Raw genomic sequence first — 27,282 nt, forward strand, 5'->3', positions numbered from 1 at the left:
GAGCGCGGCGGGGGGGGGGGGGGGTCCGGGCGGCGGCGGCGGCGGCGGGGGGGGGGGGGGAGGCGGGGACGGGCGGGGGGGGCCCGGCGGAGCCCGGCGGCGGGGCAGCGGCCTGGGGGCTCCCCCCCCGGCGGGCGCGGGCCGAGCGGGCCGGGCCGGCGGCCGCGGCGGGGCTATGATGCGCCCGCTGCGGGGCTTCGCACCCCCGTGTGTCCCCCAGGCAGGTCCGGCCCGCGGCTGAGAACCCCCCACCGGCGGTGAGTGCGGGCGCGGCGGGCTCGGGACGGCCTCGGCGCCCGCGCGGCGCAGGCCCGCCCACCCCCCCCCCCCGCCCCGGCAGCTCCGGGCGGGACGCGGCGGGCGGCGCTGAGGGGCTTCCGCCGCGCCGGGGCGGGGGGGCGGCGGGAGCCGGGGCGGCGGCGGGGCCCGGGGCGGGCGGGCGCGTTCCGGGCCGCAGCGGGCGCTGCCCCGGTTCGGCTTGTTTAGGTTTCCCGTTGACTCTGGTCTCACACTTAAGGCGGGGCGGGCAGGGAGAAGCAGTCTTCACGTTCTCTCAGCATGTCCCCGCTTCCGTGCTGCCTTCCGTTTTTCGGTACTGCTTTCCCGGCTTGCTCTGGGATTTGCCTTTAGAAAGCTGGGTGAGGAGCTGTCTGCTGCCTCTGCTGTAGGCAGGGCGGTGAGGTGCAGTAATTCCGCCGGAGCGCCTCGCTCCCTTAGGATCAGCAGTTCAGAAGGCTGCCTTCCGAGGTGCCTCGTGGGCTCCATACCGCACTTGGAAAAATACTTGTCCTTGTGTTCCTTGTGCACATGCAGGTTCTTGTTCCATCACAACCTGCTGCCACTGAGCAGTCCTAATGAGTTGTTCTCTCCCTTTTCAGGTATGGCCTCACAGCTGCAGGTGTTCTCCCCTCCGTCAGTATCCTCGAGTGCCTTCTGCAGTGCCAAGAAACTCAAAGTGGAGCCCTCTGTCTGGGATGTTTCAGGACAGAGCAGTAGTGACAAGTATTATACCCACAGCAAAAACCTCCCAGCAGCTCAAGGGCAAGCAAGCTCCTCTCATCAGGTAGCCAATTTCAGCATCCCTGCTTACGACCAGAACCTCCTTCTCCCTGCTCCTTCAGTTGAGCACATTGTGGTTACAGCAGCTGACAGCACAGGCAGCAGTGCAACAGCGTCCTTCCAGAGCAGCCAAACCCTAACACATAGGAGCAACGTTTCTTTACTGGAACCATACCAAAAATGTGGATTAAAAAGGAAAAGTGAAGAGGTCGACAGCAACGGTAGTGTACAGATAATTGAGGAACATCCACCTCTCATGCTGCAAAACAGACCTGCGGTGGGTGCTGCGGCCACAACCACCACGGTAACCACTAAAAGCAGCAGTTCCAGTGGTGAAGGAGATTATCAACTGGTCCAGCATGAGATCCTGTGCTCTATGACAAACAGCTACGAGGTCTTGGAATTCCTGGGCCGAGGGACGTTTGGGCAGGTGGCGAAATGCTGGAAGCGTAGCACGAAGGAGATTGTAGCCATCAAAATCCTGAAGAACCATCCTTCCTATGCGAGGCAGGGCCAGATAGAGGTGAGCATTCTCTCTCGCTTGAGCAGTGAGAACGCTGATGAATATAACTTTGTGCGCTCCTATGAGTGCTTTCAACACAAGAATCATACATGCCTTGTATTTGAGATGCTGGAACAGAACTTATATGATTTTTTAAAGCAAAATAAGTTCAGTCCGTTGCCACTGAAGTACATTCGGCCAATTCTGCAGCAAGTGGCTACTGCCTTGATGAAGTTAAAGAGCTTGGGTCTGATACACGCCGATTTGAAACCAGAAAACATCATGTTGGTGGATCCTGCGCGGCAGCCCTACAGAGTGAAGGTGATAGACTTTGGTTCAGCCAGCCACGTGTCTAAAGCAGTGTGCTCCACTTACTTGCAGTCGCGCTATTACAGGTAAGTACGGACACAAGGCTCACTTTCTTACGCTGCACGAGCAAAGCAAAACTGATGCTGATGGGGTGCCAGGGGTTTGCTTCTACAAATATTTAACTCTTCTGCCATTAGGTCTAATCCCAGTTGAGGGGGAGGAGGAAGTGATCAGCCTATCCACTGTGGAGATTTCTTCTGAAATTTGTGTGTAAATAAAGAAAACTTCTGCTTTGAAAGTGTGACATAATAGGCAGTCCAATACCTTCCTTTTACCCCCGATTAGTGCAGTAAGTTGATTTTACCCTGTTGCTGGTTTGTGATGATGTATGAAGTAGCAAACCGGGGAAGCAGTATGCTACTAGTAAGTAGTGCATTTTGGATCGTTTGCCATGATCTGAATTTAGTCCATTAACCACGTTCATTTAAAAAGGAGAGAAGTCAAAGAGATGCGGATTTCTTTTTATCCTGTTTCTTCTGCTTCCATCTTTGTCTGAACCCAGTTCACGAGAACATGACTTCCTGTGTCAACCCTTGACAAGTCACGTTTTCATGAGACCTGTAGCTCTCTTAAAACGGTGATGAGCTAGATCTGTGCTTCCCTTAGCAAAATGTTTTCTGCCAAAGAATTAAAAATAAACTGTGGGCAAAAATTTTTAAATCTCAGAAACTGTAGCCAAAGCAAGCTGTGCTTTTTCTTTCAATTATTCCTCCATCTTGGTTCTGTTAATACTGTGTATTTCAATATAAGTAGTAGTAGACGTCAATAAATGGATGCAGAAAGAATTTCTGGCATCAAAGGGACATGAAGAAGTCTGTGTTGTCAGGGTTGCTTTCAGTGGAATGTGAGCTCACTTGATGCAAAACTTAACTAGTATCTAGTCCTTCCAGCTGGGACGAGACAGAGGACTTGAGACACTCCACCCCACCCTGTGTCTCTGCCCTGTTTGATGTCTTTCCTGTCCTCCTAGCTTCAGTTTAAAGCCCTGGCTTGTTGTAGGCTTGTTCTGTTCTTTCCTCATATTCCCAGTATCCTTGACCCCTTTGTTTGGGTTTTGGTTTTTTTTTTTTTTTTTTTTACTCCCTCTAACACAGAGTACCAGCTTCCTGTGCCATTCCTTTCGTGTGATACAGACTCTTCTTAATCCATTCCTCATGATCTTCACTGAGCTTTTTGGCACAAATCTTTCCAATTCTAAACTATTGATTGTTATTTTTTGTAACACAGTTGTCTTCTTTGTGCCATAGCTCTGTTAAAATGCTTGCTGTGTAAACTGCATTATCGGTTTTGTAGTTGGTGCATTGAAAGAGGTGACCACTGATCGAGAATCTGCTCTATCTGACTTGCAACACATGTGAGCAAAGCAGTCTGAGGAGGCATATAGTGCTTTCCAGTTTATCTGGAAATCGCAAACACCAGATTTGGCTGAGGCTAAAGCGGCAAGGGATGATAAATATCTTAAAGGGGCTGCTGGGAGGGAAGCTCTCTGCTTCGTCTGTGTGTGCGGCGCTGAACTCCAAGCCACTTCCGCCTCCCTGACGCGGGGCAACGGACACTGCCAGAAGGGCAAATAACATGAGATTAGATGGCGCTTGAGACTGTCTGCTTGACTGAAGTGAAGAATGCTGCTGTGTGGAAGTCTAATACTTAGTGATATGTAATTAGTTTAATGGTGATGATTAGTAAAATCCATAATGTAAGAACTTAGGGAGATGGTGTAGAAACCAGCTTGTTGTGGGAGAACTGAATTGCTTCCACCATATTCACATTAAATTAGTGTTCAGATGAGTTCTAATTTGGAAATTTTTTCAGTAAAACAGTATAGACCAATCCTTCATTTGGTTCTCTGTCAGGTGTTAAAAATAAACTTCTTGTTCTGTGTTCACTTTTTTGTTTTTAATACCCGTTACTGGCACTCATGTAACCTCTGTCTCCTGTAGAGACATCTAAACCAGCTGAACTTGGATATTGTAAGGTGAATTTTCTAATACATACACCCTGAAGGAAGGAAAAACCCTGTATTAATTATGCTCACTGCTGCTGGAGGTCATCTTGTCCAACAGCCCTGCGCACTGCAGGTTCTGATTGTACCTCTGGCAGTTGGACAACTTGCATCGGTCTCGACAGCACTGCTGGAGCCATGCATCCAGTTGGGAGGTGGTTTGTCAGGGCAAGCGTGTGGAGGCTGAGGCAGGTTCCCTCCCTCCACAGGCATTACTGCTGCCTCTGCAGTGTCCAAAAGTGACCCAGTCAAGTAGGGCAGTTTTACTGCCATGATGTGGTTGACTTAAAGTGTGAGTAGAAGTGCCCATGAAGAATTCTTTGGCTCCAAAGCCAGGCATGGGCTAGAAGTAGAGGAACTCTGGCAGTCGTGCTTGTGTGCAGTGACTAGTTTCTATGGCAGTCTGAGATCTATTAGCAGTAGTTCCTGACCTGAAAACCAGAGTATACGCTTGTTACATCAGGTGTGGAAGGGTATGGATGCTTCTGTCCTCCCTGGGGAGGATAAACAATAGGAGGAATCAGACAGCTTGCAGAAATGAAAAATCTCTGGGAAGACTGATGTTCAGAGAGTGGGGTTTACTCGTGTCCTATGTTGTATGTAAGTATAGCCATCATGTGAGTCTCACTTAGGTCTCTGCCTCCTGATATTTCCTGGGTCAGTGGAGAGGTGGCTAGCAAACTGAACAGACTAAGATGAAGGATTGAACAACTTGGGCCGTGAGAAGGGGGCACTGAGTGTTGAGGGAGCTTCCAGAGTACAGTAGTATCTGTTTCTTACCTCTGCTTTGGGCTACATGACCTACTTCTGTCCCAGTCATGTTGGCCTGGGAAGCAGCAGCACATGCTGCCAAATTTAATTCTCTGCTTGCTAATCCAGCTCCGAGTGGTGATCGCGTTATTCACTGCGTTGCTAGTTGCAGTTGTACAAGCTTCATGTTACCATCATTCTTCACAAGGGGGAGGGCTGAAGAGCCATGTGTAAACATGTTGTGTTTTGAAATGCTAAAAAGTAAGTCTCAGATTTTTCCACTACTGCTGTGAATCCTCTCTCTTCTGAGAGTGCCTGAGCGTATCTGCCAACTTTGGAAGTCAGAGTTTGGCAAGCGTGTATGCAAAGAATGAATGTTGTTGATTTCTATTTCAAAGAGCTTAAGATTGTAAAATCACTTTAATCTCTGACAGACCAGCTATGGAAGTGGCCTCTGCCTGTTGTCCTGTTTCAACTCACATCTCATAAGGCCGCTAATTATAGTGGTGTAAAAGGAGATGAGAGAGATTCTGATTCACCAGCTCTGTCCTGCAATCGGAATGAAATCAGGTGGCTTGTGAGAAGCTCATTTATTAAGTTTCTGGGAATAAAATGCACAGAGTTCAACTTGCTATCATTTTGGTACTGAGGTTTCAAAATACCCAAGTCTATTCTAGCGTGTAGTTAAGGACTAACAAAGTATCTCATCCAGCCTTTTTTTGACACTAATCTCTCTTCCCATTAGAATTGGTGGGATTTTTTAATGCACTTGTGAAGGATGAGCATGCTCTGCATATTCCACAAGCCACTTACATTTTCATTTATTTTCCAGTCCAAACCAAGGAAACTTATGCACGCAGTGTTCCTTATATGACAGGTTTGGGTCCTGTGTGAATTGGAAATTCCTGCATAAGTAGGATAATCAAGAGGGTCAGTACAGCTTGTCAGTGATGACTGTACTGTAGACTAACGGCACACGGGGTTCTGAAAATCCTGTGTGAATGACTGCATCGTACTTGCTCTGCTTGTGAAAACCAAAGTACTACAGAAATGGATTCCTCTTGCTTGCACCTGTTAGCCTATAGAAAGTTGGATCTGTTCTAGTGTAGTTCTTTAAAATAGAAATGTTTAGCAGGGCATTTAGCAGCCAAATATCAGATACTAATCATATTTGCATAATCATTTTATATTTTCACATATGAGAAGCCATTCCAAAGTTGACTGTTGCCAGGGATGCACAAACAGTAAGTCAGAAATGGATCAGTGTCAAGTAGAGCAAGCGTCAGAATGCTTAAACAATCTATTATTCTGATTACTAAAGATAGATCATGGCTCTATTTAAGTGGGGCTTGGACATAATAGAACAACCTCCTTGCTTTAAAGCTGAATGATAGAGAATGGGTATGACCTCACTGCAGCAAACAGCTGGTTCTGCTGTCTGTCTTTTTTGATAGGTCTTATGCTTTCTCAGGGGCACTGTGCCTGGGCAACTGGAATGAGTGCATTTGTTTTGGAGACTGGCTAATGGTAATTGTATAGTCACCTAAAACAAAAGCTGTATCTGTGTCACCATGACACAAAGGGTGATTAATTGGAGAGTCACTTCTTGCCACGTACAAACAGTTGGGAGGTACATTCAGGCTGAACAGCTGAGGAAGGTAAGCGCCAGATCTCTTGACACCTGTACATTATGCAAACCCTGTTTTTTAGAATTCTGTAGAAAGATGAGAACTGATTTCAAGGCCTGTTTTACCAACAGTATTATATCCATACTGTAACACAAGAAATGTCACGCAAAAACTGGGGCGTGCTAGCCAAGTCATGACCAGAAAATAGATAGCCTGGAGTTTAGGACTTTTCTGTCTTCTTCTGCGCTTGTATTAGTTAGGCATGAGGAAGATCAAGGTTTTCATGTTTCCTGTACTTTCCAGAGTGAATTCCCACACCAACTCACATGGGTTTTGCAGCAGTTGGGTTTTATGCTGTATGCAAATGTATGACCAGAATTTAGCCTGACAGAATGGCATTTGTTTGTTTCAGAACCGTGTGTAGGTGAAGAGTTGTACTAAAACATCCTTTTGGTAGTTATGAGTCAGTTCCAGACAGAAATCTCCCCAAAATTCCAACCTGTTGTAGAAGCAAACCTTGCTTGGAGTTTGAGTTTTTTTTTCATCACCTCATAAAGGCTAGGCCAGACAGGTAAATTTTGCATTAGGTGTGGTTCAGTGCACACAAACCTGTAACACAACCTTGCAAAGCAGTCACAATCTCCAGCTGTGTTCTCTCCTTCCCATTTTAAACTCGAAACTCTACAAACAAACCCTGTCTGAAAACCTACTGATAGAAACCTAGCAGTTCTCTGAAGAGGTCCTTTTTCTGGCTCTGCAGGTGCTGTTCTTTTCCATGTGAAAACTATCAGCCTTCTGCAGCTGATTGCCTGGGATCTTGAGACCTTCTTGTGAGAAAAGTCTGAGCACCATTTGCCAGAACTTTTCTTCACTATTGAGTTAGGGTCGGTCGTGCTCTGGCTCAGGGACACCTCACACCACACATGCTGTCAGGTGTAATTAAATGGGTTCCTGGAGGAGTAACTTCAGATCACAGTTGCATAAAGGCCATCTGGGCATTGGAGGGCACCATGGCATTAAAACAAATCCAGCTGTGCCACAAAGCAATAAAAAAAGTTGGGATCTGTTAGGCCACTTGAAGAAACATCCTCTGCTTTAAAGTGAATCACATAGTTTAACAGATTTACTTGTGCTTGGAGGAGAGAAGGAGGGGCTTATCCAGAGCGATTTATAGGGAAGGAGGACTGCATGCTTTCAGAGTTGAAGATTTTACCTTTTTTTTTTTCCTTCCCTTCCCCAACAGAGCTCCTGAAATCATACTGGGTTTACCATTCTGCGAAGCTATTGACATGTGGTCACTGGGCTGTGTGATAGCTGAGCTGTTTCTAGGCTGGCCTCTGTACCCAGGAGCATCTGAGTATGATCAGGTGAGAATGCGGGGCGGATGTGGGGATGTTCAGATGAAACCACAGTGGTCTGGTTTTGGACCCTCTGAACCCAACGTGTCCTAAGTCACATTTCATCTAGTACAAATCGCTGTTGTCTGTCATCTTAAATTCATTTTCCCTCTGTGATATTCCCATTGCCTGCCTGTCTGTGTCGTTGTACAGGAGAGCATGGAGTTCTCTGTTTTAACTAGAGTTGAATGCAGTAATCCAACATATAGTGTCAATTTACAGTTAACCCCCTGGATTCCAAACCCAAAAGTTGTTGAAATACCTTCCTGTCAAAACAGAAGTGAGGAGTGTGTCCTGACTTGAAACGCCCTCTGTAATTTCACCACGAGGGCAGTTCTTCCATGTGGAGACAGAGCAAGCCTATCATTCCTGTCCTGTTAATACCTACAGCAGCCCTCATTTTTAATGCAAAGTGTGAGCCCCAAGCTGACTCTGAAATACAAGGGCAAGAGTCTAAAAAGGCATCTAATTAGTTCTTTCCATGGATAGTTAGCATTATTACCTGGGCTAGCCAGTTGCCTATAAAAGGACAAAAATTCTGTATGAGAGGTTTTTTTGAGGGTAACTTTTCCACTGTGGTTTTTATGGTGGTATCTTGTTACAATGCATGGTCTAGTTTTCCTTATGTGATAAAATACATGAAAACTTACTAAGTTTGAAAACTTAATGTCTTATGTCTTCCCAGCACTGTAAATTTCCAAAGGAAACACAGTGGTACCTGAATGAGTTAGAAAATAACTGAGGCACAACATGGTGGTTTCCTTGCACACTGAGTTTTGTGTAATTCTAAGAACCTTATCTACTCGTGTAGGTGGGTGGGGAGGAGGTGCTTTTGTCATTGCTCAATAGACAGGATTTTGCAGTCCTTTGTGAGGGAGCATGAGGTGTGACTTCATGTGGCTGATTTTGATAACTGAATTGCTCTTGAAAACTAGGGATGACTTACTTTCATGTTTTATGAGATTCTGCAGCAGCAAGTAAAAGCTCCAGCAGAACTTGTGAAAGGACCTCTCCAGGAATGAGTTCGTGGGCTGGGGTGGGATTTACAATTATTTTTTAAACACCTTTTTGCTGTAAAGCAGAGTTATGTCTCATAAAAATAGCAGAAGTCTTAGCTGAACTATTGGTGTAGGTGCAAAAAAAATAATCACCTGCAGACACTTCAGTTCCACACTGGCATAAATGAAAAGTGGATCAATAAATTCATAAGGATCGAAAGCTATAACAGTGAGTTAAGCCCCCCACAGCATTCAGCTGTTTTGGAACAGTGGAATAGCAAGTGCTTTGCAAATAAGAAATGAGACATGCTAAAGGACCTCTCATTGATGATTGGAGCAAAACCTAATTACCTTAACACTCTGTTTCCAGACTTGACAGTGGTTTTTCTTACACTTTTAAACGGACTCTTTTGAGGGGAGAGTCATGACAGAGGTGATGTCGTATTTCTCACCCTACATCTTGAGAGCAGATGGTGTTAGCAACTGGGCAACATTTAAAAAGCTTATTGTGTTTTTATATAACTTGGTATTTTGTTTCCTTTGGAGCATACCTTTTTATGTTAGCTCTTTTCCAGTGTCTTACTGATAGCGTCACAAGTATTCAGGTGCATTTTTCAAAATTCTGAGCCCTTTTTTTGTTACATGTAGAGTAGATTAAATGTTTTTGAAGATGTAAGAATCTGATTATAGTAGAGATCTGGTCTTGCTCCCTTGGTCAGTGAGAGCTTTGCCATGACATTATTCTCAAGTCATGCGCCTAGAGTATATGTAGCCAGTCACAGTAATGTTGCTTTGATACTTAAGCCTTTATTATATATGCATGCATTATAAATCCTGTGGTGTTTTTCTCTCCAAATGTGTACTTCCTACATTGCTGATATTAAAGACTATTGGTGTTGCTTTATCTATGTCTCAAAAATTCACAGTCTGCTCACATATACTTGGGCAAAAAATATATCCATAAAATAAAATGTATTTAAAACCTAAAATTTCTGCAGATAATATAATTGAAAAACTTAAGTATCCTTATAAATACTTGAGATAATCCCTTTAATTTTGCAGTTTCAGTTACGTGGGCATTCTTTATTTACAGGTTATTTCTTAACCGCTGTGAACAAACCTGGCTGATAATTACTCCATTAGCCATGAGTTCTTTATATTGGGAGTCCTCATTCTTCTAATTTTCTTTCCTAGATTCGTTATATTTCACAAACTCAAGGCCTTCCAGCGGAGTATCTTCTCAGTGCGGGAACGAAAACAAGCAGGTTTTTTAACAGAGATCCAAATTTGGGATACCCACTGTGGAGGCTAAAGGTTTGTCTGTCTTTTTAATTCCCAATTCTGTTTTGTTCATTGAGGACTTTATATAAATTCACACCTAGTTTTAGTGTGCTCTGAAAACATTCTGAGTGAAGATTGGATTTGAAATGCCATTTTAGATGTAGCAGATTTGTGTATTTCCTTTCAGAAACTGTACAGACCTCCTGGTACTCATCTAACAATAGCAGCTGTGCATGATAGTACCAGCAAAGAGTGGGTGTTAAAGTAATTGAGATAATGGTTACTTATTATGGCCTGCTCAGTCTTCGTGAAGTGTGTCATCTTGTTGTCATCTCCTGACAATACGAAGAGTAAAATAGGGACTATTTCATGATGATCTTTGTTAGTTTAACAGAAATCTATGTATTGGCAGAGGACAGGAAAGAATCAGATGTACGCTTGATTTGCCTTTAAAGCTGAGCAGCAAAAGGAAGGGGATTTTGACTTTCTTCTTTGTAAAAGAGGGATTTAAAATATTTATAGCCTCTTCTCTTCCTAAATCAGAAATCTTCAGTTCTTCTGGCTAATGCACTACCTAACAAAGCCTTGAAATGAAGTTATCCTGTTGTTAATTCAGCTTTGCAATGAATGGTCTTTCCAGTTGAGGAAACGAGAACCCATGGCTGTTTTGGTTTGGCCCTACTGGCATGTGATTTGTCTTAAAGCAGGCAAAAGATCACCTCGCTCAGAGCTTTTCTTGCTGCTTTTTCTTTATCCATATGTGATATCTTCATTTATATTAACAAAAGTTTTCTTTTATAGACCCCAGAAGAACATGAGTTGGAGACAGGAATAAAATCAAAAGAAGCTCGGAAATATATATTCAACTGTTTGGATGATATGGCACAGGTGTGTGGAGATCCTGTAACACACATATAACTATCATATTCATTACCTACAATGTTGAGATCTCTAAAAATGAGGCTTCTGTGCTGGAGCAGTTCTCTTCCACATGTTGTTGAGTACACTGGTGTAGGTTTGCCATGGTGCCATTTTGCATCAGAAATCACCCTATTAAAAACTATCAGAATGTTAATTATGAAGCTGTTAGAAATGTCTTGGTTTTTTCTTAGGCCTTGATCCAGTAGACACAACAAGTGTGCTTGGCCTGTTATCACTAGAAGTGGTCGAGCAGTAGGAAAGCTGAGCCCCTCCAGAAGCGTTCATAGGATTAGGCCTCTTACTGGACTTTGGAAATGTTGACAGGAATTGTCAGATTGTTCTATGTTTTCATTCTGTTTTCAGAGGTAAAATGAAAGAATACCGTGAGTGTTAATATCATGAGGCCTTGAATCTTAAATACATTGGTCTCAATTCTCTGTTGCTTTTGTAGCTGTTATCACCACTTTACAACTGTGCAGAGAATGCAGAATTTTGACATTCTGATTTGCTAGCCTCTTGTAGTCCCACACAAAAAAGGAGGATGTATTGCCAGGCAGTGGAGAATGAAGCCTGGCTGATGCCTATTGAATAGACCAACTTCATGTTGAGATGAGAATGCCATGTGTAAGTTTGACTTCCTTTTACAGAATGAGCAAGGGAAGGGTTGTGTGTTACTGCTGTAGGACCTAAAATTAAACTGGCTAAGGGACAAAGTGCTTAATAAATATTTCTGCGTGATGTGAAATTACTGAACTGTTAGGTAGCAATTAATTAGATATTTGCGTGAACTACTCCCATTTTATTTTCAAGGTGAATATGTCTACGGACTTAGAAGGGACCGACATGTTGGCAGAGAAGGCTGACCGAAGGGAATATATTGATTTGTTGAAGAAAATGTTGACAATTGATGCAGATAAGAGAGTTACTCCACTGAAGACTTTGAACCATCCCTTTGTTACAATGACACATCTACTGGATTTCCCACACAGTAATCAGTAGGCTTCCTTAGAGTTCTTGTTTTGTTTCAGGAGGACTTACTGAAAACACAGAATAGCACTTTTCTGTTCTCTGTCTATGGTGTTTTCTGCAGTTTCTGGCTGATCTGAAAATAGCAATGGCATGTATAAGGAATGGAATGTTCATAAGCTTCCTTTTCATGTTTTAGGACATTCTTTGTTGTTGTTGTTTTTTTGTGGTTTTTTTTTTGTTTGTTTTTTTTTTTTTAAAAGGGAACCTAAACCTAAGGGCATGTGCATAAAGTTGGGAATCTGTCATGTCTCTGTTGTACTGCTTTTACATATCTGATATTTTCCTTCTGTCATTCTGTTTCAGCGTGAAGTCTTGCTTTCAGAATATGGAGATCTGCAAGCGAAGAGTGAACATGTATGATACAGTGAATCAGATTAAGAGCCCATTCACGACTCATGTTGCTCCCAATACAAGCACAAATCTGACAATGAGCTTTAACAACCAGCTCAACACAGTACACAATCAGGTATAGCATCTTTCAGTTGTTACATACTAATCAAAGAAAAGGAGTAGCCTAATTTTGTGCCTTCAGGCCAAATACTGTTCTGCAAAATACTATATTTAAATTGCTCTCCAGAATTTGTAGTCTGTCTTGAAATTTAATTTTCCAAAACAGACCAAGGCAGTCTCTTTACTTCACCAAATCATATTTGCCTTTCAGTTCAGCAATGTAAGTGAAGTTGTTGCAATTCATGTTTTTTCTCTTGTGTTGTAAGACAACTTTTACCTGAAACCTCTTCCTGGTGTTTGCTTCATGGTATAATACCGATAGTTCTTATTGTTTGCTTTATAACACGTACTATTCATAAATCTGATATATTTTTTTTTTTTTCCTAGGCCAGTGTATTGGCTTCCAATTCTACTGCTGCTGCTACTCTTTCCCTGGCAAACTCAGACGTCTCACTGCTAAACTATCAGTCTGCTCTGTACCCATCATCTGCAGCACCAGTTGCAGGAGTGGCACAACAGAGTGTTTCCTTGCAACCTGGAACCACCCAGATCTGCACACAGGCTGACCCATTCCAGCAAACGTTCATTGTTTGTCCCCCGGCTTTTCAAAGTAAGCGGAAAGCCCTTTGTATGATACTGTGTTTTCAGTTAGGTAGACATGAGAACTGGCAATTTGCACTAAATTGGAAAAGTACAGAAAACCACTCTCTGCATGTCACGCAGTGCTCTTGCATCAGATCTAAGTGCAGAATCAGGTCAGACGTGTAGACAGTTTGGTTCTCTTCCAGGTCATGCTTGAACAGGTGACAGTACCTTGCCTTGCCTAGGTTGCAGTCTTCATCTGGTTGCTCAACCAGTTTTTCCCCCCCCCAAACTGAACAGATCAGCATTCCACAGAAAGCAGTGAACACAGAAGCCAGACCTATCTGAAAATAAGAAAGTCTCATGCTACGTTTCGTATGTCAGAAGCGAATATCTGGTCGTTGAGTCTCAGCTCGCAAGCACTGATGCAGCTCTGTAGTTTGCTAGCAACAAACTGTCACAGATTACAAATAAGTGAGGTTAGCACAAGCGTAGCGCTGTTAACCCTGAAAGTTCTCCATTTATGCTTCTATCTGGATTGTGTTAGTATGGAGGGTTATATGAAGTGGGAGCTGATAGTGTAAGGTTTGAACTTTGAACTTAATCTCAGGCAATATATAATTAGATGTCTGTGTTACCTGCGTTTCTAAAAACAAGACTATGGACTTGAACAGAGCCAAACTTTCGAGGCCTGGTTGTCCGTCATACTGCCCTTTGGCGTACCGGGACTGCAGAAATATTTACTTCAGCTGGTGTTTTATTTGTATGCTTTTGTCAAAGGGAATAGCTTTTCTTTCTCTTCATCTGACCCTGTCTTCTGCCCTTGCTTGGTAGGAATTTGATTTTGGAAAGAAACTAAAAAAGAATAATAAAGCAGCTTAGTGCTGATGTATTCTTGTCCTCCACAGCTGGACTTCAGGCAACTACAAAGCATTCTGGGTTCCCAGTAAGAATGGAGAATGCTGTCCCAATTGTACCACAAGCACCTGCAGCACAGCCACTGCAGATCCAGTCTGGAGTTCTCACACAGGTAAAAAAAAAAAAAAAAAAAAAAAAAACCACACAAAAAACCAACCAACCAACCAAAAAAAACCCCAAAAAACCCCCACTAAGTTAATTTCAATTCCTACCACTGTGCAGGAGAACCTGACTTGCCCCTCTGGTTCTGGGGTGAATGCAGAGGGGTCTCAGAATACTCTGAGAGGTTAAATGCAGATCACTTGTAAGACTGTTTTCTTGTTTTGTTTTTCTTGAGTATTTGAAGTCTAAACTATTTTGTCGTGTGCCTCTCTGGTTTTAGGAATTTGATGTAATCATGGGAATAAATACATAGTTGTCAGCTGCTAAAAACAGGCTGTATTTTTTGGTGGGTGTGTACTGCCTTCTAGGTAGTGGTGTACCTACACTTGCCTACACTTAAAAATGGCAGCAAATTTTAGAAGAAATAATTTCTTTGAGAAGCAAGATCCCAGTAAACAGAAATGGCAACACAAATTACTCATGTTTAAATTTCATCTTTAAATCAACAAAATAATTTCTGAATCCTTCTCAATTAGTTATATTGTTAGTGTGAATTGATGTGTAGCAATGACATACCCATTTCTGTTGTTTGCAGTTTAAACAATATGTGATAGCAAAATTCACAAATAATTCTAAAAAACTACGTTTTAAAGATTAGTAATGTGTCATAAATGAAAACATTTTTATTTCCAAATAGTAATGCTTTAATATATAGTGAATGCCCAGTGATTCACAGGTTTTATTCATTGAAAAATTGTAATAGCCTTTATAATTAAGTACACTTCAATTTATTTGCATAGTTTTAGTTTCTGCTGACATTAGCACATTATTAGTTGTACTCTCCAGCCATTATATTGTACTTACTGACCTACTTGTAGAGGAGCATTTTTTAGATTGTTCGATCCAAATAATTTTGCTGGCATTCTGTGATCTCTGGCTTGTTTAGCATAATTATACAGGTAACAGTATCCAAAAAGCAGAGGCCCACCTGAATCCAAACCCTGCTTTTCCCAAGAGTGCAAATTGTACGCTGAGAATCTAGTTTTAATTATACATTTGATGGACTAATATGTGTCTCGGTAGTTTCATCACAGATAACTTTGCTCTTTCATGATACAAAAGACTTACCGTGCCTTCTGTGAAATCCCTTAGTTTATCTTGTTCCAAGAGTACTGTATGTGAATTTGGAGGTACCAGAGTAAATGCTGTGTCCTGCTAGGGGTGCAGTTTGTGCTGTGTCTAATGCAGCGTGTGTAGTGTAACTTGCTCTCTGGGTCCCAGTACAGCATCAGTAGCTGAATACTATTTCATTTTTACTTTTTAACTGTGTCATCGGAGAGATCCTGTTCCGAGATTCCCTGTGCCTGTGTTCCCTTCAGGGACATGTAACTGCTTAGAGGAGCATGCCTGGAGAGTCTGGGTGTTGGTTTCACTGCATCCATTACAATTCTGGAGTCTGCTCAAGCACCATAGAATGCCAGTGAGGTGAAACCTTTTCTGGCCCTATTGCTGAACCCACTTATCCTGCCTCAGTACGTGTGTTTCACTCACTGCCTGATCTACATTTCAGGGAAGCTGTACACCACTAATGGTAGCAACTCTTCATCCTCAAGTAGCCACCATCACGCCGCAGTATGCGGTCCCCTTTACTCTGAACTGCGCAGCCGGCCGGCCAGCGCTAGTAGAACAGACGGCTGCAGTACTGGTAATTGCCTCCCTTGATTGTGTTCACTAACTGAGTTTTTGTTTTAACTTAGACTTGCAGAGGGCATGGAAGCATGTGCCATCTTGTGGCTGTGTTCTTGCTACATCTTAATGTCTTGTTGTTTTCCTCCCCAACATTGCTGAAGCACTGTCTGACTCTGACGTTTAGTGTGGCTCTGTAAAGAATCCAGATCCATTGACTATTACTTTTTACTAGCCTAGTATTATAAAACTCTTCTAAGCTATACTGTAGAAGAGTTATAATTGTTCTTGTTCTTTGCTTACTATCCTATCTTTGCCTTTTGATTGCTGAATACAAAGGAATCAGTCTTTAGCTTGACTCTGCTACAGGTACCTGGATGGCCAGAATTTGAACTACTTGGCAAGTTAGCTACAGATTTTGTTTTCGACACGTGTAAAGCTGCTTTGCATGTAGAAATGTTTCAGGTCATTAAGCACAGACTAAAATCTAATGATAGCAAATTCTTTAATGTATTGCTTTAGCAGTCAATTTCTCTTACCTCTCTTGAACACTGACAGTAATTTTCTGGCCTTTTGTTATTTATAGCCAATCACAGGTAGCTTGCTTCATCCAGATAAAGATACTGTTCTTCACAGATACTTTCAGTTCATATGTATTTCTTGGTTGAAATTAAAGGTGAGCTCTAGTACCCAAAAGGGCAATAGCTAGCTTTTAAGCTATTTGGAACAATTTTTTAAAAGGATGGGGGAAGGGAATAAACACACCTTTAAGAAGCGTATGTTTTCAAAATTGTCCTCTTCTGTATTCTGGCACCTGCCTCAGAACAGCTTTGCAAGTGCCACAAAGAAGTCATTGTAAAACTCCAGAATCAGATCAGTGAAGCTTATGAAAACATTGCAGTGCACTTAAGTGCTGGTATTCTCACATGTCTTTCAAAGCACATTCCATTATGTGAACCATGTTGTTTCTTGTGGCTTTAAAGTGGTAGTTTGAGTGTCATTTTCTTCCAAGAGGGAGACCTCTGCTGAAGTGGAATTTGCTCGAGTCATACCTGTACTGAAATTAAAACCCACTCGTTTGAGTTCTTCTGAACCAAGTTAACTGCTACCTGTTTCTGAGGATGGGAAGGCAGGAGAGTGGGATTCTCGTGGGTCACAGCTCTGAGCTAAACAGACCCAGGGATGTATCTCCTTTCCTCCTCTTGAATTTTGATTGCTGAAAGGCTGCAATCTAGGCTCTGAAAACGGCAAGGGGTGACTGTAGCAGAGCTTGGGACACAAGTTAGTTGTCAGTGATGTTTTCAAAAGTGTATTGAGCTTTTGATTCAACAGGCAAATTCTATTCTCCTGTGTGTGTGCAGTGGACTTGACATTCAACTCCCCTGTACAGCAGTGGAGATCAGAGCCAGCTGTCTCCAGACTATGAGCCTGGATTCTGAGTTTCTCTGGAGGACTTACTATTTCTGTTTGGATTCTGGGAGCCTTTGGCGTGAATTTGCTCACCTTTAGTGCTTCCGACACTTCTCCCTTGCTGCTTCCCCTGAGTTTGCATTAGCCATTTGCTAAGCTTTGCATATTTTTGTCCTTCCTCTGTCAAAACAGTTCGTCGCTTGGAAGGCCCGATTTCTGCCTCTCATTGGGAATTTATATCTTGCTGTATTAAACTCTCTGCTTTGTCTCGTGCAGGTGTTGGCTTTTGGAAAGACGCATGGTGTGACTTTTAACATATTTCTCTTTTTTTTTTTTTTTTTTTTAATATTATTCTGCTTATGTTGGCAGAGGTTTTAGCAGCTCTCTGCTTTGAAGGCTTCTTGTTTGGAACTGGTATTTGTAAGAAGTAGATCTGTTACTTGCAGAAATACTTTATTTAAAATAGCAGATGTTTATGGTTTTGCAGTTTAAACTGCAGGAAAGAGAGCCATATAGTCTCAAAATCATAGAAATATTGTACTGCCAAATTTGTTTTGGTTATTTTTGTTTGGGTTTTTTTCCAGAAAAAAAAGCATTTTGTCAATTTGGACAAGAACATTAATAATACTAATGAATTGAAAATATCTTCACATATCTCTCTTGTAACTAAATGTTTCTCTCGGTGTGGCTTTTCTTAAATTCTGCAGTTGAGGTGGGGTGAATTTCCACACAAATAACACTGTCTCAGTTTTCTCAGTGTGAGTGCTGTGTAAGGCATAAAAACCAAAAGGGCCAAATTGGCTTCGTATTTTGGAATCCTTCAGCAGAGCAGCGTGCATAAACTTTTATGCAGAAGCAGTCCTGAACACTTACGCTGCATCTGGCAGGACAATATCTGGCTGCATTCTGCAGTATGTTATTAACGCTCTTTTCCCCAGGTGACATCCGTGATACAAAAGGTTAGCAAAGTGTCAGGGGAAGCTTGGTTCTGTGGTTTTCTTGTTCTCTTACTGTACTGAGACCTTTTGAGAAAGTGCAATGATGTGCTGTTATCTCTGCAAGCTAACAATCTACACGAGTGCATTTATTGCTTGGAACAAATAGCTCTCCCTCCGCCTGTAGGAACTGAAATCTAGTGAAGCTGTGTATCTGTTTGTTGTTTTGCAGCAGGCCTGGCCTGGGGGAACCCAGCAGATACTGCTTCCTTCCACCTGGCAGCAGCTCCCAGGGGTTGCTTTGCACAACTCTGTTCAGCCGGCGGCTGTGATTCCAGAGACGATCGGCGGCAGCCAGCAATTAGCTGACTGGAGGTAGGGTCTGCACAGGGCCTGACTCCGTTCCGAGTGGGAGTATGTGCCACCGCAGTCCTGCCTGCAGTGCACAGAACCTCTGCCTTCCCTCCAGAAGGCAGCAGGGGCTCGGTGCAGCTTGCGATTCATGCAGTGTAGTCATGGGATTTGGGTCTTTTTTTTTTTCTGCTCCAGGAATGCGCATTCCCATGGCAATCAGTACAGCACTCTCATGCAACAGCCATCACTACTGACCAACCACGTGACGTTAGCTGCAGCGCAACCTCTGAATGTTGGAGTTGCTCATGTTGTTAGGCAGCAGCAAAGCAGCAACGTTCCAGCAAAGAAGAACAAGCAGCCAGCAACAGGCACAGCCAAGTAAGGCTTCCTTTCCCAGTCCTAGAGAGACTGTGAGTGTGTTTGTGGAGGTTGCTTTTCTGGTGTGAAAAAACAGTCTTCTGATCACAGAGGCATTGTCTGTGTAACTTTTTAGTGTGCTACAGTTGCTTTTAAAGATGCCTTGGAAAAAGTCTCTGTACTGTAGTCACTGATATGAGTGATACTAATTTCAGTGAGAGTGCAAGGAACATGGATGACCAAATGCTTTACTGTACTGGTCAAAGCAGGGTTTTACAGAGTCAGGGTGTGTTGGTGCCATGGCAGTACAAGTGGCAGAATTGACATCTGTTGAACAGGGGGTGGCAGGTTTCTGTCAGGGTTCAGATGACTCAGTCCTGTTCAGAACGTCACCGGGCATGTTGGTCCCTTCGGGGCTGCATTCTGTGGCACTCTCCTGTATGAGTGTCTGCACAGTCGCTCTTTTTGTGTATTTCAAGATATTTCTCCTTTTATGTGTGTGCTCCAGCCTGCTGGAGCCTGTCTGTTCTTAATCCTGGCGTTGGTTTGTCCCAGCCTGCCGATGTGTAGCTGAATACTGCTTTGGTTTTCCTTCAGGCCCAGCTCAACTCTAGAGACTGTGCCCTCCCAAGTTTACTCGCTCATTGGGAGCAGTCCTCTGCGCTCCACCTCTTCCTCTTCCAACGTGCTCGTCCCCGTGCAGGAGCAGCACCAGCCCATTGTGATCCCAGACACTCCAAGCCCACCCGTCAGTGTCATCACCATTCGCAGCGACACTGATGAGGAAGAGGACAGCAAATACAAACCTGCCAGGTAGGAAGTTCATTTAGGTGGCCAGCATTGATTTGTCCTGAGCTCAGCCCAGGCATCAAGGAGAGTAGAGAACATATGTGCAGAGCCCTGGCTAGGCTAAGCAGCACTGCCTAGGACAGAATATCCTGTATGATGTCTGCCGTGCTGTTTGTGTCTCTAGTTAATGAGGATTTCATCTGACAGGAAGGGGGGGTATGAGATGCCAGGAGATCTCCTGTATCTTGTGGGAAAAGCTAGAATGTTTCCCGTCTGTTTTCTTTTTCCCCCTGCAGTTTGGGTATGAAGCAGAGATCCAATGTCATCAGCTACGTTACTGTTAATGACTCCCCTGATTCCGACTCCTCCCTGAGCAGCCCCTATGCCACAGACCCCCTTTCCTCTCTCAGGAGTACAGGCGGTGCCCTGGAGCTGCCCGGTAGAGGAGCGGCTGACAGCTCCAGCTCCCGGACTATCATTGTGCCGCCATTGAAAACACAGCTCAATGACTGCATTGTAGCTACCCAGGCTTCAGGTAGGTGTGCTCGCACAGGTCACGGTGCTCAGTAGGTTTTGCCAAGGCTCAGATGCTGTCTTACCCCTGACAGCTTTGTCCTCACAGTTTTGGACTATCTTCATTGGGTCTTCAGCAGCTTTAGGTTTCACAGCTGCTGTTCTGAGAGTTCAAGCCTTGGACTGCTTTCAGTTTCGTTGATAGATTTACCTTTCATACATGTTTGGCTGCGTTTTAGAAAGATCTGTAAAAATACCTGATGATTTCTTGTACAATCAGATTTTAAGTCATAATTGAAGAAAAGGCTGTTATGGAAATAGCCTCTGTGTGTTCTTCGGTTACCTCAGCTGGTTAGCACAGTGTTGGCTTGTGAGAGGAAAGAACGGACTAAGCTTCTGAAATATTTCAGGCATCCTGAGCAGCACCAGTAAGACCAAGCCAGTGGCCTCTGTGAGTGGGCAGTCATCAGGATGCTGTATAACACCTACCGGGTACCGCTCACACCGCGTGGTAACGAATGGTGTGCAGCCTCTCAATCTCAGCCAGGTAAGCACTGCGTGACTCTTGCTGACCTTTGAACGTGAGGCTTTAGAATTGCTTTAGAAACACTGTGCTGTATGGCAGGGCAAATTAATTGATTGCAAGAGGAACAGTGGCTGCTACTTCATGAATTCTTTGAAGCTGATTCTGTCCTGTGGCTCTGCAGGGTAGGGTAAGTTCCACAGGGAGTATAGGTGAGGTTTCTCAGGACAAGCAGTTTGTCCCTGTACCAGAGGGCAGGAGAAGGAGGCACAGTTATGTCTATATCCTTTCTTTGTGCTCCTAGTCACACCTCTCTTCCTGTGAGTCACTGTTGCCACTAATTAGAGTAGTGCTGAAGGCACTCAACAGTACAATGAGATTCTTTTGGTTTTTACCTTCCTTCTCCAGATCTCACAAAGGCCTGTCCAGGAGATAAAGGCTGGACCTTGTCTCTCAAACTAACAATTAGCACCTGACTCCCCTTGAAAATTTTAGAGATCGGTTTCGCTTCAATTTGTGTCCCTACTCTTGATCTTTGAGTCAAGCTGCAGTAGCCTTTCAGAAGAGAGGAAGTGTTACACCTCCAGCTCATTTCTGGCATGAGGAGAAGACAGGCTTTGTTGTGCTAAAATGGGGCAGCCCTGCTGCTGCTCCCACTGAGGTGCAGAAGAGTAGACGTGGGAGGAGTTCAAGGGCTGGGTCAGTCTTAGGGCCTGCCTGCACTCGTACAGCTGTGTACTGTGGTACCCCAGGTGTGGCAGTTTGATCCTGCTGTAGGGGAAACTCGACCGTAGTTCTACTTTGTCTCAGTGGAACTGCAGTAACCCTTCTTGCATTGATGTGAGGGTTTCACAGAGCTGGGAAGGGAGAATCTGCAGAAGGGTCCATCCTGCAGCTAGAACGGAGGTGTTGACGGGGAGACTGGCCAACCCCTCCTTGCTCACCTCCTGGCCACTGCACTTTTCCCTGAGGATAGCCACTAACCTGACTTGCTTCTTCTCCCTGCAGAACCAGCAAACAACAGTGCTGGCCTCACAGGAGAGAAGTGGAAATGCTGTCCTGCGTAGGCAGCAAGCTTATGTGGCACCCCTCACGTCAACTATTTCTCAGGCTCCCTACACCTTCCAGCACAGCAGCCCAGTGCATCCCCACCTGGCAGCAGCAACGGCAAACGCACACCTCCCCAGCCAGCCGCACATGTACACCTACGCTCCAACCACCGCTGCAACGCTGGGCTCCACCACCTCCATCGCCCACCTCTTCTCCCCTCAGGGCTCCTCGCGCCACACCACGTACGCTGCCCACCCCAGCACACTCGTTCACCAGGTCCCCGTGAGTGTTGGTCCAAGCCTGCTGACTTCTGCAAACGTTCCGCCTGCCCAGTACCAACACCAGTTTGCCCCCCAGTCCTATATTGGTGCTTCCAGAGGATCTGCTATTTACACTGGATATCCGCTGAGCCCTACAAAGATCAACCAGTACTCCTACTTGTAGTTCCTAGTAAAGCACTGTCCTGCAATAGGCCTGAGGTTGGAGAAGGATTTCAGGTGAACCTTTACCTGGTAACGACTGCTTGGTTTTTGTTTCTCCCTGATCTGGCTGTATGTTGTTCAAAAATGTCTCCAGTGAGTTCAGTCACTAACTGAGCAGCATGCTTTGTTACCAGTACGAGGGTCACTAATTCAGTTTTTAAAATTTTACTTACTTTTTATAGATGCTTTTAAAAAGTTCATGGTCACATTTATTTAAAACTGTTCTGTTGTGCTAATCAAAAGAGGAAAGAAAATCAGTGTCTTGGAAAGACAGATCCTGATGTCTTTTTTAACTTGTATAACTTAAACAAAAAGACTAGCAGATTATATTTTAGCAGCTTGCACAAATCCATGTTGCCACTAAAAATGTAATGCACGTTTATCTCATTATGTTGCTGGGGCAGTTTCAAAATCAAGTTTAATATTTAACATTTGTCATCTAATTCACTTTGTCTCTAACAAATTGCTGGTTCTGCAAAAGCCATTACATCTCCCTATATGTTCCTGTCAAAGTTTTTTGTTTATTTCTCTGCTTTGTTTAAAGACTGGTAGAGGCAGCTGCCTCGTACTAGCAACATTATCTGTTCAGGAGTCCGTGTAAACCCTGAAATCTGTTTTCTTCTCTTGAAAATTCTGTGCCTCCATAGCACAGCTGAATCTTTATTGCATTCATTGCAGAATCCTTCTAAATTTTTCAAACTGTATTGAAGATCTCACTGTGTAACAGAACTCAGCAGCTTTGTCAGGACGCTGTAGTCTTCAGTTGAGAGTGAATAGTGCAGCATTGCGCTAAAATTTGGTTTCTGCAGCTCATTAGATGCTGGCCCTATAACGGAGCTGGATTCCTTCACAGAAGCACAGGGCTTTTATTTGTTCTGTTTTTCTTAATATTTTTCCTCACGTGATTCGTTTAGGAGGGAGTTGAATTTGAAATACAATGAAACATCACTGTATTGATGTGTACAGCTTTTTATACTCCTGTGAGCGTATCCTCCTGGATATGTCAACAGCTACTTTAAAGCGCTCTTAATAAGACTTGTATACAGTACATGCATGTAGGAATCACAAAAAAAAAAAAAAAAAAAAAAGAGAAAGAAAAAGAAAAAAGGAAAAAAAAAAATCCAGATTTTAAAGTTTATTACTGAATTTAAAACTATTTTAGAAGTTTTGTATTGGTGGTGTTTTAATATTTTACATAAAATGAAATATGTACATATTGATTAGAAAAATATAACAAGCAAAACTTCCTGCTAACCCCAAATGTTCTGTCTTCGTAATCAAAATGTGTAGTGATTATACTTGAACTCTGTACTTAGTGTTTGTCTAATTCTTATACGTTCCTGGGGATGGAATTGATGTATCCTTTGTATTTAAACCAAAATGAATTGATTCATGTTGGAATGTATGTGATATAATGCAATGGTTAGAGCTCATCACTGTAGCACTGAGAGAGGAGTAGAGCTTCGTGAGAGAAAAGGATACCTTCTGATTTGTTTTGCACAGGTATGTGTGATGAAGAGTTGTTTGGTGTGTCCCCTTATTGTAGTGCCTTAAATGATGATGTAGTGTGACTAGAGTTTACAGTGAGCTTGCCTTATGAGGGACCAGCAAGCCCCCGTCGAATTGAAGCAATTCACTAAGCTTATCACAGCAAGAACAGCAGTATGTTGCATAGGTGCGTTGTTCTCAGTTTTAATGCTGTCATAAAAAGCTACATTTTTGTTCGGAGTGAAGCGATGTTTCCTTAAAGCTTTTCCTTTAAATGGCACATGTACTGTTAGATGTCTGTCAGTGCATTTCGAATAAGGTAGTGCTGGGAATGCATTGGAATGTTTAGTCTAATATTGCAGAAGTGATTAAATATGTGCAATCACTTTTTATTAGATTAGTATGACCTTACCTTCCCCCCACGTTAATAGCAGACATTTCTTGTAAAATATTGCTAGCTTGGTGATAGATTATTTATACCAAAGAGAGCCTGCTGTAAAGCACATAATATCATTTAAAAGTTTTATAATGCTACTGCTAATGTGGAGTTTTTGGGAAGGTTTGTCAGCTGTAGCCCTAGTTAGTGTTCAGAGGAAATACTCATTTTGGATAATCAGTGCAGTTTTTAAACTACATGTTGTTTTCTTGGGTCCCTTGTACTAGGAATTATTTCTCATCTTCAGTACGTAGATAAAGTATCTTGTCCAAATGGATGATAAACTGGCTTGGAGTGGTCATACTACTGCAGCAATAAGAGGTTTTGGTAACCTTGAATCCCAGTTTATGTTCCGTCCCAGTGGAAAAGAGGCCAGTTCTCTGACCAGTATGTGACAAGAAGTGCAAAAGTAATTTCTGAAATTCCACATTATTGACAGAAGAAAGTCTGGACTGACCTGATATTAATGAACTGTTAAAGGTTTGGCATCTCTTTTGATAGAGGGATCAAGGACTTTGGAACTGGACGGTAGCATTAGCGACGTTGTTCAGTGTATTTTTAGTCAGAGCACTTCTGTAAGTGTGCGGATATCCAACTGATCTTGCTATGCCACATCATTGGTGTAAACGATGCTATTTGTTGCTGTAGGCACTTTTTTACTTTTTTCCATATTACATTGCTTGTGTTGAGAACTTCCCTTGAGATACCTCTTGGGTACAGAGTTGTGCCTTTCCATCGAAAGGCAAAACAAGCTCCAATTGCTGTGTTTCAGGAAAACGTTATTCCCTGTTTCACAAATAGTAAAGTGTTTCCCATTAAGTTCTAACAGGAAAAAAAGACCTCTAGCAAAATCTGCTAATAATATTGAGAACCTGCCGCCCGAAAAGCAGATTTAAGTGACCACTTATCTTCAGGGTCCCTATTACCTACCAGAACCCAGTCACATACATTCACAAAGCATGGTGTCATCTCTTCCACTGTCCCAAGCTTCCAAAAGTATTGGAACAAGGAGGATGAGGTGGAAGTGACATCGGTGAAATGAAACATACTCCATTTAAAACAAGTTGTCGATTACCCTGAAATTCCTCTGTGATACCCGGCATAAACCAAGCAAACAGCCCCCACCCCAGCAGGGCCAGATGTTCATCTCGGCGCTGGCTGCACAAGTGTGGCGGATCCCAGTATGTGTTGCCCACCTGAAGCATATTGTAGTCTGCTCTAAGGAGATACATCCCTTCTCCCCTTGCATATCCAGCCTTCCAGTTAGGTTACAGAATTGACTCCCCTCGTCGTCAGAGCCGCTACACATATGTTGTAAAGAAATGTGCCATCTCTGAATAGAAATTTGAGTCCTTTAGGTTTTTTGAAGCTAGTTTGGGATTCACCTTTTGAATATTTGATAACTGTGGTCCCATCTAGACGTGTCTGTGTGATTCTTGAACTGTTAAATCAGGTGTTCCTCCTACCTGACCTGTAGTCGCAGCTGTGATAGCCACCGCAGAGGCAACTTCTGAGGCTTTCCTGCTTAGCACCTAGTTGATGGGATGCGGTAATTTACCTCTGACTCAGCAATTTCTTTTAGTACATGAAACTAAATTGCTTCTAAATGACAGGATTGGCACAGCCCTGCTTTCTTTCTTTTTTATTTAAACTTCTGAATGGTGCCGCATGTCCACATGGTTGTTTGTTGCTAAACTTTATATAATGTGTGATTTCAGATTCAGCTTGAAATATATATCTCACTACATGTAGCAGTACATTATATGTAATGTTAGTATTTCTGCTTGAATCCTTGATATTGCAATGGAATTCCTACTTTATTAAATGTATTTGATATGCTAGTTACTGTGTAAAATTTAACTTTCTTTTATGGTTGTGCTCTTCCTTTTTACAAGCCGCTAGATACAGGTAGTTTCTGACAATTACTGATCTATGTTTGTATTGCTGATGTACTTAGGGGGTATGTAAAAATCATTTTAACAAAAGAAATAGATATTTAAAAATTTAATACTAACTATATGGGAAAAGGGTCCATTGTGAAAACATAGTTTATCTTTGGATTCAATGTTTGTCTTTGGTTTTACAAAGTAGCTTGTATTTTAAGTATTTTCTACATAATATGGTAAAAATGTAGAACAATTGCAATGCATCAATAAAAAGGGTTAATTTTCTGTACTCTATTCATGTGGCCACTTGATCTATTAAAGGGGTGGAAAAGGGCTGTTGGCGCATCCTGCCACTTGCTGCCGGCAGCGGGGTGCAGCGCCGGCTCCCTGGGGGCGGCGGCGGCAGGACCGGGGCTGGGGGCCCGGGGGCTCGGGGGCCCGGGGGCTCGGGGGCCCGGGGGCCCGGGGGCTTGGGGGCTCGGGGGCCCGGGGGCCCGGGGGCTCGGGGGCTTGGGGGCCCGGGGGCTCGGGGGCCCGGGGGCTCGGGGGCCCGGGGGCTCGGGGGCTCGGGGGCCCGGGGGCTCGGGGGCCCGGGGGCTCGGGGCCCTGGGGCTCGGGGGCTTGGGGGCTCGGGGGCTTGGGGGCCCGGGGGCTCAGGGGCCCTGGGGCTCGGGGCCCTGGGGCTCTGCGGCTGCCGCTGGGGTCAGGACCATCCCCGGTGGAAAGCTGCTTCTTCCCACCACCGTGGTTTGTGTTCGCAAATGACTTTGCACGTCCAGCTCAGGAGCTCTGAGCGCCGCGGGGGGTGACGGTGCTGCTGCTGGCCTGAACCCCGCTCGGGTTGGGCGCTGCTGGGCGGTGCTGAAAATAATCTCTCCCTTCTGACCTTACTGGACACTTGGACATCGGGGAAGATTTCAGGGGTCACTTGCCTTCCCGAAAGGCCCATACCTGAGCCTGGGCGGTGACGGGGCAGGGGGTGCAGAGGGAAGCTTGGCATTTGTTTGGGCTCCATCTCTGGGCGGGACCGGGGGAGGCTGCCGGCGAAGGGGGGCTCCTCTCGGGTGTCCCGGCCTTGCAGGGGGCACCCTGCACCCCCCCGGCAGCGGGACAAGGGGCGCGAGAGCCCCGTGTCAGCCTGAAACCGGCCCAGCGCTGGCGCGGGCTGAGCTCCCCAGCAGCGCCCGGGGTGGGCTCAGCCCACCGCCCCGAAAGCGCCGGGGGGCCGAGCGCTGGTGTGGCGGGCGGAGAGGGGCCCTGCCCCGCGGGCGAGCGGCGCTTTGCTGGTGCCCCAGTTGTCCCCGTCAGCAGCCTCGGGGGAGAGGGGCTGGGGCCGAGCCCGGCCCAGCCAGCGCAGCAGCTTCGCCTGGGGGCCTGTGCTGTGC

General features: G+C 44.3%; 1 protein-coding gene across 4 annotated transcripts; it reads left to right on the plus strand.

The window, feature by feature from the left end:
* Positions 1-26,191, plus strand: HIPK1 (homeodomain interacting protein kinase 1). 4 transcript variants are annotated; one of them, XM_032987269.2, is made up of 16 exons: positions 1-257; positions 879-1,956; positions 7,554-7,677; positions 9,900-10,019; positions 10,788-10,874; positions 11,718-11,902; positions 12,240-12,402; positions 12,774-12,996; positions 13,877-13,998; positions 15,559-15,693; positions 18,252-18,394; positions 18,569-18,751; positions 19,328-19,543; positions 19,816-20,054; positions 20,443-20,579; positions 21,564-26,191. In XM_032987269.2, the coding sequence occupies exons 2-16, from the start codon at positions 881-883 to the stop codon at positions 22,047-22,049; spliced, it is 3,639 nt and encodes a 1,212-aa protein (XP_032843160.2). In that variant the 5' UTR covers positions 1-257; positions 879-880; the 3' UTR covers positions 22,050-26,191. The 4 variants fall into 4 exon arrangements, with proteins under 4 accessions (XP_032843160.2, XP_032843163.2, XP_032843161.2 ...); XM_032987272.2 differs by having other exon boundaries at positions 19,930-20,054; XM_032987270.2 differs by having other exon boundaries at positions 18,255-18,394.
* The last annotated feature ends 1,091 nt before the right edge of the window (positions 26,192-27,282 follow it).

This window comes from Tyto alba, unplaced genomic scaffold, assembly GCF_018691265.1.
Source record: "Tyto alba isolate M040663 unplaced genomic scaffold, T.alba_DEE_v4.0 Super-Scaffold_30, whole genome shotgun sequence".
NCBI lineage: Eukaryota > Metazoa > Chordata > Aves > Strigiformes > Tytonidae > Tyto > Tyto alba.